Consider the following 17,574-nt stretch of genomic DNA (forward strand, 5'->3'; position numbering starts at 1 on the left):
CATATCTCTAAAATAACATTGCCACATCATCCTAATCTCTTTTCTAGTAGTTATAAGATTTCCATTCTCATTGATTAAAAATCCTGGCACCTCATTTTTTATATTCTTCGTTAGTCCACATAAAATTTTTTTGTTCCCATTAACATTTCTTTCAACATATGGGTGAACTCAATCCAGCTTTTCATATTTTCCTCTTTAATTATTATTATTTTCCTTGGCTCTTTCTCTGGTTATAAACAAGTATCATCATTTGATCTAGTCTTCAAAGGCCATTATTTTTCAACTTTCCTGTTTCTTTTTAACTTTCTCATTCCACCAGCCTGTTTCTTTTCTGCATCTACTTGTTCTTCCACACACACACACACTTCTTCTACTGTTCATCAATTACATCTCGAAATTTTCCCCATTCCTCATCATCTGCAAGTAACTTGTGGACTTTGGACCTAATCCAAAACTCAAACTCTTGCTTTACTTTAGACTGTTTCAACACCCATAGCTTCAGCTTTCTATCTCTCTCTTTTTTTTTTTTTTTTTTTGCCACATTTATCATAAAAGTGGCTATAAGAATCCTATGATCTCCATCCAAAGCAGGGGTCGCCAAAGTTATTTGCCCATCGACCCCTTCAAGAGTTTCTTGACTTGTTATCGACCCCCTATATTTTACAATTACGTAATTATAATAGGACAAGCAAAAAAAGACGCTTATGCGAGCTTTTAGATTGTTTGTTTTATAGTTACAGTGTTTATTGTTTGTATAATATAGTATATATAATTATATTACTATTACTATCACTAGTAATATCACTGGTATTACTAGTGATATTAATAAACTACTGGTATTAATATCACTGGTATTACTACCAGTGCTGCTCAACTCTTCAACATAGAGAAGTTTAGTTTGTGAATGAATAACGATTGAATTATAATATGTATGTTGATGAATTTTAGAACATTAACGCTCACTTGTATGTCGATGCGCAAAAATGAGACTGGGATCGAATACTTGTATCAGTAAATAAGAACCATGCACATGTTGCAATCTCGCTCCCACTGCACCCGGCTGGCAGGAACCACCAACATCCGTTTATTGGTAAATACGTCATTATTGGTAAATACGCCTACTTGATTGGCCTCAGTAACTATTTTCATGACCTTACTCCATCTTACAGGTCCTATTCATGGACCTGTAAGATGGAGGTACTGATCCCACGATTCACTCTTAATTACATTGTCATTACCTCCATGTCTTTTGTCATGGAGGTAATCCAAGTTAACCGAATTAAATATTACCCATACAATGATGTCATATATTTTTCTGTCAACCCCTGAGCCCAAATCGACCCCTTTGGCGACCACTGATCTAAAGCAATTGAAGGCAAAATTTTGATGTACATGACTACCTTTTGCATTCTTTAGTAAGGATGAAATAATCTATTACTGATTTTTGTCACTATCCTACTATAGCTACATCTATAAATTTTGTGGCTTTGTCTTTTTTGAAACAACCTGTTTTCAATTTCGAGATAATTTCTTATGCAAAATATCTAATAATCTTTGTCCTTCATTTCTTTGACCAAAATCAAATGGACCAAAAGTGTTAAGGTAATTACACTATATTCTAAGATGATTACACTATTATTCTGAATAATGCCCTCCAACTGTTCCTCAAATAATGTGTTTTCTTCCATATCTGAACCTTGTTGCAGTGCATATACTTGTGAATACTTGAGATTAGTTAAGATAAGTTATTATTATTATTATTCAGGCCTCCATTGAGTCAAAAGACTCATCATGGGAGTCTTTCGACCCCATGACAAAAATCCTTCCTAAGAAACACAAAGTCTATCAAGATTCATCGAAGGGAGGTCCCACAAAAGAAACACAAAGTCTATCATACCACTCCTTAAACTCATTGACCGTTCTCGCTCTCACCACTCCATCAGACAATGCATTTCATGGTTCAACCACCCTCCATGCAAAGAAACCACTCCTCACCCTCTTCCTCACAGGTTACTTTCATAACTTCCAGGGATGGCCTCTTGTCATCACTCCTCCCCAACCAAGCAAAAGAACTCCCCAGTGTCAACCCTGTAACCACCTCTCCTCCTATCCACCAAACTCTGCAGTCCACATTCCCTCAGCTGATCCTCATAACTATCATTGTACAGTCCTGAAACCATCTTTGTTATCCGCCTTTCTACCCTTTCCACAGTTAATTTATCCCCTTCAAATGGGGACCAAATCTGAGAAAAATAGTCCAAGTGTGGTCTGATCAGGGTCTTATACAATGGAATGATAACTGTTTTATCTCTGCAGGTCAGTGTCCTTCTCATCATTGCAACAATCCTCTGTGTTACCTTCACCACCTTTGCAATATGTACCCTAAATTTCAGGTTTCTATCAATCATTAACCCCAGATCTCTTGTCTCCCCTACTTCCTCCAGTATAACTCCTCCCATAGAGTATGCAGCGTCCCATCGATGTGTCCCAAACCTGAAGACCTTACATTTTGCTGCATTAAACCGACAATCCCATTCATTTGTCCATCTATCTAGCTTATTCAAATCCTCTTGCAGGGCTGCCGCATCTGCACTATTACTAATAATCTTTCCCAGCTTCGCATCATCTACAAACAATTGAATATCCCCTTGCAATCCACTGACAATGTCGTTGATATAAAGGTTAAACAATATAGGTCCCAGTACTGAGCCCTGTGGGACCCCACTTGTAACCCTCTGCTTCCATGAAACTGCCCCACCATACACAACTCTCTGATACCTATTGGACAGCGAATCCTGAATCCAGTTGACCAATCTGACATCCAGACCCATGTGCTGCAACTTAATATCAGCTTATCATGTGCCACCCTGTCAAATGGAAGCAGAGGGTTACAAGTGGCAGTATATGCCTAATGCTTTTGTAACTTTATCATAAAAGGCTAGCATATTGCTAAAACAAGAGCACCCCTTCACAAATCCATGATGACTCTCACAGATAACATTACCCTCATCTGCCCAATGCTGTATACGTTCCTTCACTACTTTCTCCAAGATCTTACTAACTACTGATGCCACACAAACTGGCCTATAATTAGACATTTCCAGTCTGCTACCGCCCTTATGCAATTACACTATCTTACCTTCCTTCCATTCCATGGGCACCTTTCCCATAGCCAGACTTTCATTGAAAAGCCAGGTCAAAGGCACCATCAGTTCCCTAGCACATTCTCTCAAAATTCGTGATGAAATACCATCCAGTCCCACAGCTTTACTGACATCCAGAGTACTCAGTATTTGAAACAATTCCCATTTTTATCCACAATATCATTCTTCCACAGTCATTTCTCCTCCTACTGGCCACATATCTAAAAAAAAGTGAGATTTGTTTCTATTACATTAAAATACAAGCACCTACTATATTACTAATCCCATCACACTCTATGAGTCTGTTATTTATTTACCAACATTTTTGATTGGTTACCTTGTTTATTCAGTTTATTATATTATATATATAGAGAGAGAGTGAGAAGCATCAGCACACTATCAGTATTTCTACTATTTTTCTCTCCAGACTAAATTTGATTTTAAATATATCATATAATCTATCATTTCTGAAGTGACTATCCCCACAAAAGGTCATCTGTTACCATCCACCCTGCAGCTCTAGTTTCCCTGCCTAAACACTCTCAATCACCCAGAGAACAATCTCTCTAGATGTTTGTATCCTTCTATGTTCAAATGCAGCCTATATCTTGCACATAGCTCCTATCATCAAATGCACTCTAGGCACCTGCATATTCCAGACCTTCCTATTGATACATTTTCACTATTATGTCATTCATATTGTTGCTCTCTTCTTGAACTCTACATTATCATATCTGTTCAGCACATTCATTATCTTCCATCTTACGGTTAGCTTGGCATCTATTTATGCACCTCTTAGGTCATTCGTAACAGCCAACACTATCATTTCATCCACATTTTCACTTCGCTTAACTGCCATTATCACACTCTCTATAATTCCAGGCAAGTACTTATCCATTCTCTTCTGGACACCATAGATCACTGAATCGCCATACACCATATCATTTGCAGATCCATTCACTTACTCACCTACATCCCCCCCCCCGTCTTTGCCTTCCAACTCTCTCATTTACATGCCTTCCTCTCATCTGTCTATCACTTGTTCCTATACTTTGACTTCTCATTTCCTCTTTTCCTGGCTCTCCCATTCTCTTTCTTTCTTCTTCTATCATTCCCATAACTCTTTCACTCATTCTCTTTGCCTCACATCAATTAGCCTTTAAATCTCCTCATTTCTTCCTTCATCCTCATTTTTCATACATCCTTCACATGCTGTTTTAGATAATTATTCCGTTCTTTAAATCCTGGCCTTCTTCTAATCTCTGCCCTTTAGTTAAAATCCCCATGATGATTACATTTTGAATTTTTCTTTCCAGACTAAATTTGATTTTAAATATATCATATAATCTATCATTTCTGAAGTGACTATCCCCACAAAAGGTCATCTCTGTTACCATCCACCCTGCAGCTTTAGTTTCCCTGCCTAAACACTCTCATCACCCAGAGAACAATCTCTCTAGATGTTGAACCTTACACTTTTTGAACAAATTTGCCTATATATTTATCTTCTTCAGAAACCCAAGCCTATAAGCAGCATCCAATAGTGTATTTTGTCCTTTACCTTGTTGGTTGCAATTATTATCAGCATCACCTTCTGTTCTGTCCTCTCTGTACCACTCACAATCTATTCCAGTGACTATATTCTCCTCTGATAGCCCATTCTCACTAATTTCTAAAATTTTTGACTAAGTCTAACTGGCCAATAACCACACACTTCTTTCCCTTATTCTTGATGTCATTGAAATTAGTAAACAAGCATGATACATGTCTCTTAGCTTTATAGGTGCCTATCATCCTTTATAATTCCATTCCTGACTTTCTTTCCATCTGATATCTCTGTCCATTTGGTGTATCCAGTCCAGTTAGATACTGGGTCATTCATCCTCTTTCTATTCCTTCTTGATCTTAACATTTACCATCTATACTTCCACAAAGAAAATGTACTATACCTTCTTTTAGGAGAATTTCGAACTCTCATTTTTATAATAAATGCTTTTATCCAGAAGCAACCAGAAGTAAGTTATTTGTAAGAAACAGTTTCTGACCACTATTTTTCCAAGATAGCAACAGGAGTTCAATTTGCATCCTTCAGGACTTGTAGTATGTAAATTAAGGCAGCCAAATGAGCAAATATTCCAGTTTTCAAAACTACCCACTATTTTTTCTTCCCATGAATGAATTCTTCATACTATTTTTCTTAATTTGCCCAAATATGTATTGCATAAAAATTTTTGATTATGACTAATTATTCACTTTTGAAGTGAATAATTCGATTATAATTTTTTGCCCATACATAAAATGTATTATTTAATTTTGCAGCGATGTATTAATATGCTGTAAATACCCCTACCCCTGTCTGATGCCACTAACTTAGATATTTTCCCTATCACTTGAAGTGAGGTAGGTACACTTATTTGCTAGTAAGTAATTGGTAGAATAACTCTGTCCTTCACTATAAGCAATCACTAGGAATTTGAAAAGCATTGCAGACTTTCTGAAATAACTCTGAAATGCCTAAACAAACATTTTATGCACAATGCAGAAATGAGAGTGATTTATTATTATTTGTTTAAACTGATTGATCAATGCATAATATATATTCAGAAATCATAGTCACTCGACAACTGCAGGTGAGTTAGCTGGTCTCATATAGAGGTGACTAGGTTTTCTTGATGGCAAAATAACACGACTTATTATAAAATAACACACATAACACTGGCAAAATAACATATTGCATTATATATAGTAAACTGATATCTTAAGGTCATTATTAAATTATAGTTTCCCACAGAAAACTGATTTGAAACAGAATGGGAAAAAATCAGTCATTATCACTTGAGATCTGGAGGATTATTAACAAATTATTTGTTTAATATTCACATAACAAAAAAAAAGGGGGGGGGTTAAAAAGGAGGAAAATTCTGTTGCACATGTCAACAACATTATTCAATACATAATTTTAGAATTAAGAAATTATTTGATTATATTTAAATAGCTAGAGGTGGGTAGAATTACAAGATTTTAAATAACAGAGAAGTGAGACATTATGGATAAAGGGAGAGATCTACAATTTAACTGTTTTAAATAAACCAAACTTTCTTTTCATCAGGAAAGGTATTTATTGCAGCAGGTTTTTGTTCTAATAACAGTTACTGAAACCAATTACTAAGAAATAATATTTTTGAATAAGATAGAGAAATATCACAGAAAACTAGTAGCCAAATGTTACTGTGAGCTGGTAATGATTGTATTGAGAACTGGATCTAGACTTTTCTGGCTTCTGCAAGTGCCAGAGAAGCCAGAAAAAATATATATATATACAAATGGAAACTATTTTATTTATAAATGAATTATTTGACTATAAAAAAATACCAATTAAGAAACATAATTCAGCTTTTAGACTATTTTACCACAAATATGTTGTCAATTTTTTTTCTCTAAATTCTGTATGTAAAATCTTTCCTTATTGAGGCTTTTTTTGAACATGAACATCTGTTTATAGCATTACTGAGGAATAATTATTAACAAAACGTTAACTCTGTCCTTCACTAATTCTGGATCTGGTAAAAGAGGCCCACGCGGTCTTGACTTGGCAAGTGGCTGAATATGTAAAAATAAGGAGGCACGCAAAACTACAAAGCAATTATGACAATTTCCAAAGGCATATTGAGACAATACTATCTGTTGACTCAAGATATCTTTGGAGTTAGTCATAATTACCTACTCCCTTGCAGCAGAATGGGGGAGGGGGAAGATCCTGGTGGGCAAGGAAACACTGCATGAGAAGTGTGTCTGCTGGAATTAGAAGTGACTGCATGAGTGTGCAAGAAAAGCTTGAGAAAAGAATGGCATGGGAAATGAAGAGAATGTATGAGTCTGGTGTGTCTTGTAGGATTGCTGGTGATGGAGAGGAATGGTCAGTGAGAGGTATGGAATAGTGATATCCGAGAAGTCGCATCTTTGGGACTTATTGAACCAGAAATGAGTTATGTTTTTATATAAATGCCAGAAGTATCCAAAATAAGAGTAATGAAATTGTATTGATTGAAATAGAGATGGAAGGATATGACATTTTTCATGAAGATAGACATGCTGGATTAAACCCTGTGGAGGCCCCTAAGAAGTCGAAATCTTGGATTCCCCCCCCCCCTCGCCAATTATCTCCTAATTCGTTTTTAATTTTACCAACCAACAATTTTAATAAACTAATTTTATTACATACAACAAACATTAACTATTATTAATGTTATTAAACAATAATTATTAAATAAAATGTAAGGAATTTTTAATTTTAATAAATAAATAAAATTTCATTTCTGGAGGTTTCTTTGGCGTTTCTTGTAGTGGGACAACATTAATGTAAAGTTTCCGTTTCTTTGAGTTGATTCATTTTTTCTATCTTTTGGAAACAATTTAAGAAAGCTTGATTGTAATTTTCTTTCAAGATCAAATCAATATTATTTTAATCCATTGTTGCAGGGCCCCTAAACGGCATGGGGTGACACTGAAGATAGACAAGATAAAAAAAAAAGGAGTGCTGTTGATGTTAGCAGAGGAGTTAGTCCTATTCAAGGTGGAGATGCAAGAGAGACATATAGTGGCAGTAGGTTTGAGACAGTATGGTATGAAGTAGATAGGGATGGACAGAACGAAATGTATAGGCAAACAAGAAAACAGTGATCATTATGGGTGACTTTAATTATGGTAATATAGAATGGAATAAAGAGACAGCATGTAGGCGGAAAACAATGAATTTCTGAAATTTTTCATCATAATTTCATTAAAAGATATTATAAATGAGGTTTCAAATCTTTGTCCAGCTGGTGAAAGTGACCATAAAGTAATGGGAGGTTGCAGCAATATGAGGACTTCTGTGAGAAAGGGATATATGTTATAAGGATGGCAATTATGATAAACTCAAGAAACTGCTTGCAGGTATATTATGGAATGAGGAATCAGATGGGAAGGAGATCAAATCAGTGCTGCTTGGGCCCCTATTCAGGAACTATCTGACATAGGCAATGTAAATATATTCCAAAGGTCAGAAGATTAAATAAGCCAGGTGTAAATGAATGGCTGTAGGGGTTAGGCATGAAGTCTGGAAGAAAAAAAAGCCATTATGCAGCATAAGATGAGTGGCAATAATCAGTTGCATGAGAAGTACAAAGAGCAGGCAAGAAAGGCTACTCACTGTAATGGTAGCAAAAGTGCACAACGAGCAGTTAGGTTAATGAGGTCAAAAGAAATCCCCAATAGTTCTTTTGATATATGGACAATAGAAGAAAGAATTATTATGGAAGGATGACAGACTGATTGTCAGAAATGGTAGAATGACAACTACTGCAGAGGATATAGTTTAGATAATAAACATGCAATTCATAAAGGTATTTTATCCTTGTGAATGTGACACCATGAAGAACATGAATGCACTGGGATAGGGAGAGAAGGCATTGGTGGCGAGTGAACAGGATATATATATGAAGTAGTGAGTAAACTGGATGTGAATAATGTAGGACAATGATATATCACCACATTTTGAGAGAATGTTCCAGGGAGTTAAGTACTGACAAAGTTTTTAACATGAATCTTAAATTGTGTGGGAGGTGCAATATCCCAGAAAACCAAAGTTACTAATGGTGTGCTCAGGTCTGTTTTGGGATCATTGCCGATAATGATACTAGGAAAAATATGAATACTCATATGCAGTTTGCAGATGATGCAAAGTTGGGAAAAACTATGAGAAGCAGATGTTGTAACTTTGCAAAAAGATTTAGGATATAAGGAGGGGGAGATATCATTGAGACATATGAGGTAAGGAATTATTACCAGATCAATATGGATGAAGTTTTTCATGAAATGGAGAAGGGGAGACAGAAGGAAGACCAAAAGTCATCCTGGAAGCTCATAAGGAAAATGCGAGCAAGACAATGAGGAGTAGGTTTTTTTGCATGGAGAGTGGTGAATGGTTGGAATGCAATGCTTGAGAATGTGGTGAGTGTAGAGGCAGTAAATGCATTTAATGGCTTGGAATGATGCCAACACTGGGACCTCCTGCAATAAGTCTTTGAACCCAACGGTGGCCTGATGACAATAATAATATACACTGTAATAGCACCTTATCATATGCCTTTTACAGATTTTTGAAACTTAAATACAGATCATCGATATATTCCCCTGATTACATACCTATTTCTTTTAAAGTGAAAATTTGATCCTGATTGTTATTTTGCCTGAACCCAACTTGTTTTTCTCCACGTTTCCCTTCCACAATTTTTCTTAGATATATTTGCATAAATCTTACTTGAAAATACTCAGAGAAATTCCTCTGTAATTCTCACATTGTTTTATTTCCTTTTTAAAAAAATATTACTATAAGGGAGTATACCATGAGAGCTGATCAGTGGATCCAGTTCCAAACATTTGGAACTGGATCCTCTGATCATGCCTTCAAAATTATGCAGCACATCCACTGTAAAAATTTTTGATAATTTCTGATTGAATATCGTCTATTCAGCGGTTTTCCACATTTCAGGTTTTTGATAACGTTTCTATCTCATGTATTGATGTGTGCCCCTAAATATTTTCTACTACTTCCTATTTCATTTAGCAATCTTTCAAAATAAAGATATTCTAGAAAGCTAGAATAATTATCTTCAGTTTTCATTTTACCTTTACCATCTCTGATTCCTTTTAACAGTTCTCTTTCCACCAATTCTAAACTTTTTAAATAGCTTTCAGAATATTTTATTAAGGTTTGTTAAGTTTATTTTATTAAATTTTATTTAATGTGGTTTGTAATTATCAGTTTACAATATTTTGTTGATTTTTTTTTTTTTTTTTAATCAGTCACTTACGAATTATACTTGTGAAAGAAAAATATGCGAGGTACTAAAAAAGTGAACATATAAAAGCAAGATGCTGAAACATGTATAATGAGCATATTCTGCGCTGTCTATAATTTAATTACAAGGATATTAAATAGAGCAGGTTTCAAATGTTAATTTGGATAGACTTTATTTTTTTATAATTGGTAAAAGTGAAAATTTTAGCACTTGTCATGTTAAGGGAAATTATTAACATTAGAGCATACAGAGTAGCAAAAGAAGTCATTGAATGCTGTCCATTATGGTATGTGCATACTATACTATACTTGAACATGCACTTATTTTTAAAATAAGCTTTCAGGACTATAATGAATTTTTTTTTTTTTTTGTGTGTGTGTGTGTATGTATATATATAAAATACGAAAATATTTAAAAAAGTGTCTACATTTTAAAGAATTTCTTTAAACATGACCAAAAAATGACATGACCACAAGGGTCATTTCAAATGACCCTTGTGGTCATTTCATTACATATGCATACAATAGTGATAAATGTAACAGTTTCCTTCAGATCAGTTGTATGCCAGACTGAAAGCAAAATCATCACACACTTGTTTGCTGCTTCTAGTGATCTTGTTCTGTAAAATAAGATTTTCAAATTGGGGGAGGAAAATCTTGACTCAGACTAAATATCCATGTTGGATAAACACAAGGTCACACATTTCATGTGAACAGAAGTGTAGGAACATTTTGGCATTGGGAAAATTAGGGCACCAGTGGCAGGGCATTTTACTAATTATCAAAATTGTCACACAATAAGAAGGCACTTAGCTACGAATTTGCCAAGGGTGCCAAATGCCTAGCTACACCTCTGCATGTGAAGAATCTGATCTGATGGAAAAGTATAGTAGTTAGTGCTTCTTCACCCTCCTGACACAAGCCCTCTAGACTTTGATCTTTCTTTCCTAAGCTAAACGAACTATTTTGTGGGAAACGATTTTCTACTGCTGACAAGATTACTACTTCTGACAGGAATACAGAAGAGTTTATATCAAATGTCCACAGATATATTTAACAGTAGTTTGTTAAATAAATGTTAGGTTTAATAACAGGAGTATAGCGTGACAAACTTCTGAAATGATCCTCACTCTATAATTTAATTGCAAAGATATTAAATAGAGCAGGTTCCAAACGTTAATTTGGATAGACTTTATTTTTTTATAATTGGTAAGATTTAAGTGAAAATTTTAGTTTCAGTAGGGTGCCATTTTCTTGTAAACTGGAAATATAACCTTCCCCCTCCCTTGAACATTAAAAAAAAAAAAACGTTTTATTCAATAAACATCACACAATTGTTCTCTCCCCCACCATTTCTGCTGATAACAGTCACTTAAAATATAATGACTAACATATTTATGCATGAGGGTGCAATTTTAATTTTTATTTAAATTTTAATTTGATGGTGCTTACAAAAATTGGAGAAAGTTTAAATAGTTATTTCAAAAATATTTTTCCCAGTTGACATCTTCAGTTTCAGAAGATTTTGAATGAACTGTAACTCACTGAAACTGAGTAACAAATGTAGAAGAATTCAATGAACAGACAGACCAAATCAGTAAGAATTACTATTAAAGCATATGCTGTCCTCATTTGTGAAGAAGGGAAAAGGTGATAAATAAAAAAGACTTAAAACTAGATATCACTTCTTGAAAATTGTAAATGCCAAATAATATTCCTATCATTTATTTCTGGCTTCCAAAAATAAGAAATAATATTGCAATAATTTCTTTTTGAATTAAGTTTTGCTGCAATGCACAAATTGAAAGAGATATGCTGCAGTCCTGCTGAGTATTTGGGTGAGTAGGTTGGGGAAAGGATAAAAACATGGATTATTTTATTTTAGCTGGAATAATTTTTAATGAAAGTTAAAGTATTAAAGCTTTCAAACATTATAAAAATAGTGCAAATTTTTAATCCTCCAAAATCTGTTATATTTAACAGAATTAAATACAATATAAAAATTATTTGAAATAATTATATTTGTATAAAGTTTTCATTCCTTTATTTCATTGTACAAATTCCATATAATAAAAATTATAAGAGAAAAATATTATGTACATAACAGAGTAGAAAAATATAAGACATCTGAAAATGCATCATAGAAAAAACATGTTATCCTCATGAAGCATTCTTTGTTATATACACAGTATTATATTATATTTGTTATATTAACAATATTTTGTTAAATAAATGTTAGGTTTAATAACAGGAGTACAGCATGACAAACTTCTGAAATGATCCTCAAGTCAGTTTGATCAGTTTCAGTAGGGTGCCTTTTTTTTTTTTTCTGGAAATATAATTTTTCCCCTTTCCCTTGAACATTTAAAAAATGTTTTATTCAATAAACATTACACAATTGTTCCCCCACAACTGTAAATGATCTAATTGGCTGATTTTTTAAAAAAAATTATTTTATTTGAAAGCCTTTTTTTAATGGCAAAAAGACCAGTTATTACGTACTGCCATAAAACAAGTATTGTATTTAAAAACAGAAATATTACTTCTGAAACTGTATATTGGATTAAGATTTTTATAAGCTACTTTTTAAGATGGATAAATACCTAGTATAATTTTTCTAGATATTTCAGTTATTAAAATTGTAACTTTTAGAAATCATTATTATTAAATATTGCAGCATTCATGAAATACTCGTTTTCCAGTTGAATTTCAGGCTTCTTTTCTTTTTATTAAATGTGGGAGGATGATAGTCTAATTCCCCAACAAGGGAATGTCTGAGTGCTATTTTTTCCCCCATTTTAAACTCAACTGGATTAATTTCTTAAAATATAAACTTCCTATACATCTTACAATATTATCATAATATAAATTTCAATATTATATATTGCTAAGGAATTCATCCTATATGAGAAACTTAAAAAAAAAAAAAAGTCTTTAAACAAACTGTAGTTTTGGCATAAAGTGCAATGCTCTGATGTATATTGCTTTCAATGGAAGTGCTGTAATTCGCACATTTTTGTACTAGTTTGAATATACAATAATAAAATTGTTTACAAATTCTATTTTGTCTTGTTAAATTCTAGTGCAAAACAAATAACGGAAACTGTTGGATTTTTTATTTATTTATTTTTTTTTTTGCTCATCTACAAAAAAGAAAAAAAAATCTTCAGTTAATTTGTAATCTACAAAACAACCATGGTGAAGATACAACTGTATCTGTAAATTGGATGTGTTCCTTAACTGGTATGTATGTTATGTGGAATGAAAAACCCAAGATTCCAAGAGAAAATTGCTGGAAATTGGAAAAATCAGGCTTAGTTTCATATAAATTTTCTGGGGGAGAGAGAGAACAAACAGGGAGATTATATGCTGTGAATATCAGAAGTAAATGTGCAAGGGGGTAGTTGTGGGAATGAATGATTTGGTAGGGCATAGGGAGAATGTGAGAATAAACATCAAGAGATTGAGGAGAGTGAAAGACAACAGTGTAATAGAAAGGATAGTTAAGTGTTTTGCTGAGGTGGTGAGCAAAAATCATGAGTGACATGCTAGCAGAGCTTGTGTGAGGAGAGAGGGCTGCAATTTGTTGATATGTGAAATGCATTTGAGCTACAAACGGAAGTGTATAAAAGTGATGGATTGCATTTAAATGGATTTGGTGTGAATCAATCAGAAAGACTTTTCTAGAAGAGTGTATACTGAATGATGTGAACAAGAGATCTGAGAAAGTCAAAAGTGATGTGTGAAAGAGCAGGAGAGTGGAACTGTTGAGACTGAATGGAAGAAAGTAGTGAGAGAATTTAGAATAGGAATGTAAATTGGACAAGGAAATGAGGGAGTCGGGTGGACTGAGAGACAGCGTAAATAGAGTGGATTCTAGAACTAGTAATGAATGCAAGTATGGGGATGGTCAGCTTAAGAATGAGGATTCATGAGGAAAAGGGTTATAAAGATAGGATAGGAGCAGGTGTGGGAAATTCACAGATGAAGGGTGGCACAAGTAGGACTGGTTCTTGATCAAGAAATGAACTGCTATGCTTATTTACAAATGCTGGGATTATCAGAAATAAGAGAGATGATATTGATATTGTATTAGAGTTTATTCATCTAAAAATATTTGGAATAAGTGAAGCATGGCTGGATGAGAATGTTATTCTGACAGTAGTGTTTTTCTGAGAATTCATGGGAAAATTCATAATTTTAAAAATTTCTGATTGCTGGTAATAGTAGAAATATTTCTGAGAACGAGATGTTTTAATAATTTTATATGATATGAAAATCTCCATTCTAGCTTCAAAAGAAATAAAATTATTGGGGTATTCCTTGAGTTTGCTGTAATCTCAGTCTTCCTTCTTACATATCTGTGCATGTACAATATGCAGAGACAATGCATGAAGGGTCTGAGATTATGGTGCAGAGTAAAATCGATATTGGTAAGATAAAGGGGCTGGAATTACACATGTAATGTAAAATTGAGCTTAGGAAAATAATTTTAAATATTTAATTAGGAATAATTATTTTAAAATAAAAATTAATTTCACTGACTTTATTGTAGTTATCCCTAATAATGAGTAAAACATATGAGATGTTGGCAGTATTTTAAGAAAAGGTAGCAAAAATCAGAGAGCTTGTTATGATAATGCTTTGCATTGCAATACAAAGTATTATCAACAAGTGAGCTTATCATTATGCCTATAGCATAAAGAGAAATCGGAGTGATGATGATAACCTCTTTATTTCTGCATCATTGTCATAATTCAATGTGGCAACTTCACAACTTGTGCACTGTGGCCCCTGAACTTCAGGCCATGATAATAAGTGATCCTTGTCCACCACTAACCACTCCTAGATCTCTTATCTACTCTTCTGTCTTCAGAATTTCCTCACACTCAATGAGGAAACTCTGAAGACAGTAGAGGAGATAAGACCAACATTGTTTACCAAATCTTACACTTTGCAACAGTGGTAAAAGTTGGTAAAATAGTTCAAAGGATTACTTAGTTGTTGAAAAACAAGCTAACAAGTAAAGATAGGGAAGTTATTGTCCCTCTTTATAGGGCTATGATCTAGCCTCATCTTGACTACTATGTACACATTTAGTCAATTGGGTTTTCTTGGCAATCAGGAAGTGGTAGAGAGGATTCAGAGACAAGTGACAGGTGCCTGTGGACATGTGTGGGTTACAAATTTTAGTTGATAGGCATAGAAGAGGGGATATGAGAGAAACTTATATAAGATATTAAACAGGTTTTATAAAATTGATGTAAGGAAATTTTTCATATATGACATACAGTCAGAGAACGAGAATCATCTGTGGAAGTTGTATAAGATATTGATTAGAAAGGATGTGCAGATGAGATTTTTTGTGTGGAGAGCAGTGAACAAGTAGAATGGATTGCCAGAATTAGTTGTGAGTGTCCTGATAGTAAATAAGTTTAAGGAGAGATATGATAAGTATTGTGTGTATAAATATTAGTGTGGATCTTCCATGACGAGTCACCAGACTTCATGGAGATATTGTATAATAATCATCATCATCATATGTATATTATATAAGAGAATTTTTCCTTTAAAAGACTTTTTTGTTTAAATGATGTGATCAGTTAATAATAGTACCCAAGTTCAACCACACAGTATAGCAAACCAACTATAATAACCAAGCATTTCCATTATGGATCATGAATAATTCTGTTTTTAAATACTAATTAAAATCATAAGCATTAAATGTACAAACCAATATACCAACATAACCCATCAGAAAATAAAACTTACACAGAAATAATTTTTCTTGAGGAATTATTATTTCACAAGCATCTTTGGATTATTTTCACACATTATAATTACAATTCAATATACCAGATGTAAGTTATGAATATTTCTATAGTATAATATTGAAGAAACGCATTGGAATTGAAATGAAATACAACGCATAAAATCTTCTAAATTACACACAAATATTACTGTATAAAAATTTGTGGAAATGATAAGTTTGTGGAAAATTCAATGATCACTTTTTCTTTCTTTTTTTTTTTTAGAAAAATAAATACATCTTAATTTACAATATATAAAAATACAATATCACTATAATACAATATGTTCAGCATGGAATTTCCAAGAACTTGAAACGCAGCCATTAACAAACAAGATATGTATAAAGCAAGCCATAGAGACACTTCAGATAGCAACTCCCTGTATTACAAGAAGTCACTGTGATCTAATTAGTAGATCAAATATGTATTTCTTCTTGGTAAAAGTGAGATGTCAACTTCATTTCTTTATTTTTCTTTAATTATTGCAGCAGTTTAACAAGGCACATGCTTTACATTATTCTGTCTTCTCTGGTCACTTTTGTTCTTATTTAATCAAAACTTATACTTGTTACTCAATTAGTAACAAATGCATTTTTATTATGCATTCTTGGAATAATTCATGATAAATAATGTGTTTTTTGTTTATATTTTATCAAGTGCATCTTATAGAACAGCAAGATGCACTTGATAAAATGCATCTTATGGAACAGCAATTATACTACACTTGGGAAAACACATGTTGATATTAATAGTTTTTATGATAATACACAAATGAAAATGCTTTCCAGAAGTTACATTTAAAAACAGCTATACAGAAGCAGGAAATATTTACATTACATGCAATGTTCAGAAAGCTCATTAAAAAGGATATCTACAGGAAAAAAAGTCAATATGACATCTTAGAATATCCCCACCCCCCACAAATCTTTAATAAGTCTTAAAGTAGACTAGACATAATTGCATGAATTGGTTGAGAACACAATCCAAAATCCTCCTGTAAGCTTGAACTATTAAAAGTTATATTTTTCCTCATTCTTCCTGAAAACAAAATAAAGCTATTTTAAAATGACTGAACAGAAAATTATGTCATTATTATTATATGGACATTTATATGTAGCCCGAAGACTCATAATGGGAATCCACACTAATCATTCTTTACACAAAACCTATCAAACAATCTAATTTTCACACTCACTTATCACATTCTTACACAATTTCTATGGTCACTTATTTTTTTATTTTTTTAAATAAGAGAATAAAGATCCTCCTTATTCTCACCCTTTGTGTTCATACATCAATCCTCTAAAACACAAGTTAATGGACTCTATTAACTTGTGTTTTATAAACCCTCTTTTCTACCCATTAACCAATTCTCATAATCTGCAAGACTTCAATCTATCCTCACAGGAAGTCTTTTGCAGAACTATCTTGGTAACTTTCTCAGTCCTCTTCACTATCTCTTCATCCACAAGAAACCCAGTTGACCAGATCTGTGGTACATGTGACTGCATCCAAGTCTTATAAAGAAAGATAACAACATCCTTATCTAGTGTTTTAAAGGAACACATACCAGATACATTTCTAAACATTTACATGGCTAACACATGAGTCAGCCATGTAAATGTTTAGAAATATATAATTCTTATCTATGCTTATCAGAGTTCTTCAACAACCAAAAGTCAATTAATATTTATCACACACACACACAGACTTAAATAGCCTGATCATAGACACTGTGAATACCCTTGCACATTCTTGTAATACGTGGACTGACATCCCA

General features: G+C 33.3%; 1 protein-coding gene across 1 annotated transcript in view; it reads right to left on the minus strand.

Annotated features, from left to right (window-relative positions):
* Positions 1-1,371: 1,371 nt before the first annotated feature.
* The window catches only part of olf186-M (Ki-ras-induced actin-interacting protein-IP3R-interacting domain olf186-M), a 238,910-nt gene continuing 222,707 nt past the window's right edge, over positions 1,372-17,574 (minus strand). Inside the window, exon 13 of the mRNA XM_090402727.1 lies at positions 1,372-16,832. Within this exon, the coding sequence (XP_090258853.1) occupies positions 16,824-16,832 (9 nt within the window). The 3' untranslated portion in view covers positions 1,372-16,823. The remainder of the gene's footprint in view (positions 16,833-17,574) is intronic.

The sequence above is a fragment of the Typopeltis vanoorti genome, chromosome 2, assembly GCF_054136105.1.
Source record: "Typopeltis vanoorti isolate ZY-2024b chromosome 2, IOZ_Tvanoo_1.0, whole genome shotgun sequence".
Lineage (NCBI taxonomy): Eukaryota > Metazoa > Arthropoda > Arachnida > Uropygi > Thelyphonidae > Typopeltis > Typopeltis vanoorti.